Source organism: Lytechinus variegatus, chromosome 14, assembly GCF_018143015.1.
Source record: "Lytechinus variegatus isolate NC3 chromosome 14, Lvar_3.0, whole genome shotgun sequence".
Lineage (NCBI taxonomy): Eukaryota > Metazoa > Echinodermata > Echinoidea > Temnopleuroida > Toxopneustidae > Lytechinus > Lytechinus variegatus.
Genome location: NC_054753.1, coordinates 20,805,835 through 20,810,393, shown reverse-complemented (window position 1 = coordinate 20,810,393; position 4,559 = coordinate 20,805,835). Strand labels below are relative to the sequence as shown.

The window sequence follows — 4,559 nt, the reverse complement described above, 5'->3', positions numbered from 1 at the left end:
AGTTGATTTGAATTTGTATTGAACTACACATTAGCAATAACATGAAGTGATCATTGTGTTGTAATGCGAACCTGGCGTTTCAATACGTTAGTACTAACTTGACTTGTATGTTATTTGACGGAATTTAAATCTCATGTTCGTAAATTGATTTAGCGATGGCTGAGAAGTGTGAATCAGACAAAGTTCCAAGCTCTTCACCGAACCTGATATGTCCATTATGCCTTGATATATTTGTCGAGGCGACAATCCTGACTTCATGTGGACACACATTTTGTAGGCGATGCCTCAAGAAATACGACCTAACCCACCAGGACCTTGATCACATGGTCTGTCCTCTCTGCAGGGAGATCACCAAGTTGTCCGCCAACCGTGTCGATGATCTCCGCCTCAATGTCTCCATCAACGGATGCGTAGACGATTATCACGCCAAGTGTGGAGGGATGAATGCTGTCCTTGAGATGTGCCAGAAATGCACCGCTTGCAAATCTCTGAAAGACGCTGTATCATTCTGCAGAACATGTAATTATTACATGTGCGATGAGTGCTTACATTGTCATCAACATCTTACAGTTGTCTTCAAAGGTCATGAGATTGTATCCCTGGATGATGTCATCGAAGGGAAGGTCAGCATTGGTCATTTATTCGAGAAGTGCTCCATCCACAAACAAGAGAACAAGGATATGTTTTGTGAGGATTGTAAGGTCCACGTCTGTCACAAGTGCGTACTCGTTGATCATCAATATCACAAAATCAAGAACCAGGTTAACTTTGAGCAGGAGTTGCGACAGAAGGTGAATTTATTCATAATTATCACAGCAAAAACGCTGTATAAAAATCTGTATAACACTGTTCACTATTTGAACCTTACAGTAGTTGTTTAGAAGTTTAGACAACCAGACTTTTTTTCAGAATCAAATATCAATAATCAAACTTAGCTGTTTACAAGTATAAACACTTGTTTAGAGCGTACACTCTTAAAAAGGTTGGGCAAAAGGCCCAATTTTCAACCATCACTTGGCAACATATTATCCATACTACTATTAGTTAAAGTCTGTCCAAATTGGGTAATAAAAACTAATAATTGGGTAATACATTTGCTGAATTTGAGAATAACTGCCCAGAATATATAAGTATGTATATATTTTTTGTACTAACAAACATTACTCAACACAGTGGACAGTATGTAGATTCATGATGAAAACACCAACGATCACACCATTTTTTTTTAATGATTACGATGATGATGAAACTGATGACGACAATAATGATCATCACAATATCAAGATATACAAGATATTAAGAACATTAACAGTAAAAGAATAAATAATACTAATAAAATAATGATAATAATTAAGGTAACAGGAATAATAATAGTCATGATAATGATATAATGAATAAGACTATAGAACAGAATATTGATTAATAAAATAACAATATATATAGATGTTGTTGAATACAGATTGACAATGATATATGATGATTTTTAATACCATCATCAGCATCTAAAATGTTGTTTCATTTGATTATGTCACTTATTCTTTGTGTTGAACTACATTGATGATTGTTATCGTTGTTGTTTCAATATAAAAAAACAATTTTGTAATTGTATACTGTCTCTCTTCAATCTTATTCAGATTGTCGTATGTCATTCTGTATGATTTCTTTGTTTGTAGAGTATCAGTATTTCTTATATTCGCCTTTATGGAATATTTCCAGATATAACTCGCTGTTTTTACATATCACTTTCAATTCGTAGGTGACAGACCTTGCTCAGCGATGTGCTGACAAGAAAGCAGAGCTGGAAAAGAACATTCAGAACACAGAAATACAACGTCATGAGGTACACACTGCAGTGCAGACACTACTAGATAATGTCAGGCAAGCCTACAGTATCAAGGCCAAGGAGCTGGAAGACAATCTTCGAAATCTCACCGACCAAATACATGCCTTACAGCATAGTTTTGATGACGACCTCAATGTCTTGAAGTCAAAAGATCGCCAGAGGATCAAGAGTATTTGTAGTTCAATTACTTTGGTAGATAATGACAGACTGGGTCATCTTGAGACAGACACTCTATCTGCTCATATCTTGCTCTGTGAGGAGCTGGATGCCATGCTGAAGGAGGTTACTGATCACACTTCTGCGGAAGCTATTAAGAAGAAAGCACAGGAGAAGAGGTTCAAACCAGCAGATGATACTCGTCTTGAACTCGGGAGTATCTCAGGATCAGATCCCAAGATGGATGTAATTCAGTGTGTTGATCTATGGGGAGGGATGCACGGTATGGCAAGGCACTCCCATAGCACTGTCGCTATCTGGTATGGGAGCAATGCACAGGATATTGATATCATTGATTCAAATGGTGGAAAGCAGCAGTATAGAAACACACCCTTAAGTGACTTGAAATGTTTTGATCTGGCGTTGCAACGGGACGGGGCGTTATGCGTGACCACTGGTAGTACAGAAGCCTACATCTACTCTCGCCTTGGCTGTAGGAAAGCAACAATCCACGTGAGAAGCAATATAAATTTTCTACAAGTTAACAAAAGTCCATCTGATGAAATCATTATTACTAACTATGGAAAACAAGTCTGTATCTATGACCCGACAGGATCTACTCTGAAACACACTGTTCAAACAAAGCACTCAACGGGTCAGGCATCTACTACCAGGACGGGTTTGATCGTCACGAGTTCATGTTGGCACATATCAAGCGTGGTGACGGTCTATGACAGGGATGGGAGTTCTGGTGAGTCTCTACAAGCTCCAGAGGGTGTCTACCTGTATGCTGCCGTGGATGAGCAGGACAGGGTGTATGTAGCGAGTGTTGATAGGAAGAATAGTAGCGTCGTGATCAGGCTCTATGATCTTGATGGTCTGAACCTGAAGGAAAGAGTTGAATTCAATGCACTTAATATGACATTAGGTAATAATTGGTGTTACTTGGTTTCCCTCTCCCCAGACATGCTCGCCTTTGCTTGTTACATGAAGTTATATTTCATCAAGGTATCACTGTAATCTACGGTTATATCACACCATGTAGTATGGAAACTGACATGCTTTCACCCTGCAACAATACAAATTTACTTTAACACGTGTTGATATTCAGTTATACAAGTACATTACTTTCCACGATGTCTTCATCCAATGACAAAATCAGTTAATATACAATACAATTTAATTCGTGAGAAATATGCTGATTGAAAAAGGAGCATGTGTCACAGTCAGAAGCTGGATAAAACATATAAACATATTTAACATTTATTTCGGCAATACTCGAGCGATTCAAGTCATAAGCGGTGTTGGCTCAGTCGGTAACGCGTCTGCCCGTCGAACCAAAGTTCGTGGGTTCGAGTCCACCCCGGGCGGATGACTGAAGCCAGTGCGTTGTGTGTAAACGTCTCTCCCATGTTTCATAGATGCAGGCTATGTTACAATGGAAAACACTCCGTCCCTCGGATAGGACGTTAAATGGAGGCCCCATATAGAGGAGAGTCACCACTTTTGCACGTTAAGAACCCATTGCACTATTCGTATTAGAGTAGGGGGAAACCCCATTGTAGTAGTCCACCTGCATTCCCCTCAATCAGTTATATCGGGAGGAGAGACATGCGGGTCACAGTGATTCAGTTCGCTTTTCGCCTCCCAGGCACAGGTGACGCCAAAACAAATAATAATAATTAAAACGAATCAATTAATGAATTATAAGAATTATAGTATACATTACTTTGCAACAATTTTCCGAGTATTGAATATACTATTTGTCTGCAACAGACATTGGCCTATCATGCTATCATTGTAATAATCGAGTGAGAGCAAAATTACTAATGTAAAATAAACCCCAAAATATATGTAAGTGTTGAAAATATAACAAGTAATCAGCAAACGTAATTAAAAATATATCAAGAGAATTACTATAATACATACTAATGAATATATTTACTGTGCATAAGGGGGTATAAACGCACCATAAGCAGAAAGACTACACTCTACAGTGTATTAGACCATTTTGCTTTCACATCATGCGAAGTTTTCGTAGCATCATAATCATGCCTGTTTGCTATTTGTATATCATTCAGCTAAATCACCGTGGATGATGGAATGACAAGATGCTTTCTTTTGGACCGTCTAGAAGTTCCTTGCTTTTTATTTTCGGAAAGGCAAATAAACCAACCTCTGATGAAAATTTATTTTGGGGGGAGAAAACAACATTTGCCGATAAAAACTTATCTTTTTGAAAGGTATTATTTTAGAGTAGTCTTGAAAATATAACTTACAAGATATCTAAAGAATAAGTATTTTTTTCCTCCTTGAATTTTTCATAAGTCCCTCTGTAAAGGAATACATATAATCTACATGCATTTTCAATATATGCGTGTATAAATATAAACTTGATCTAAATTATCATATACATAATATTGCCTATATAAATGTGTGGTATACGGTGTAAAGTATAATTACAAATCTTGCATTATCTTTATATTAAGGTGTAGTGGCTTTCTAAGAATCATTGAGAGAAACTTCATACAGATAGATTTCACTATCTTTAATTTCAGAT

At 37.4% G+C, this 4,559-nt stretch overlaps 1 protein-coding gene across 1 annotated transcript; it reads left to right on the top strand.

The window, feature by feature from the left end:
* Positions 1–3,349, top strand: LOC121427888 (E3 ubiquitin-protein ligase TRIM71-like). The gene is made up of 2 exons (XM_041624461.1): positions 1–791; positions 1,757–3,349. Exons 1-2 carry the CDS (start codon positions 156–158, stop codon positions 3,017–3,019), a joined length of 1,899 nt encoding a protein of 632 aa, XP_041480395.1. The 5' UTR covers positions 1–155; the 3' UTR covers positions 3,020–3,349.
* The last annotated feature ends 1,210 nt before the right edge of the window (positions 3,350–4,559 follow it).

Bases quoted from the DNA above. Each gene is read 5' to 3' on its own strand.
- LOC121427888 (XM_041624461.1), top strand. From the start codon at position 156: ATGGCTGAGAAGTGTGAATCAGACAAAGTTCCAAGCTCTTCACCGAAC. The intron at 792-1,756 runs GTGAATTTATTC...TTCAATTCGTAG, and splicing joins AGCAGGAGTTGCGACAGAAG to GTGACAGACCTTGCTCAGCG.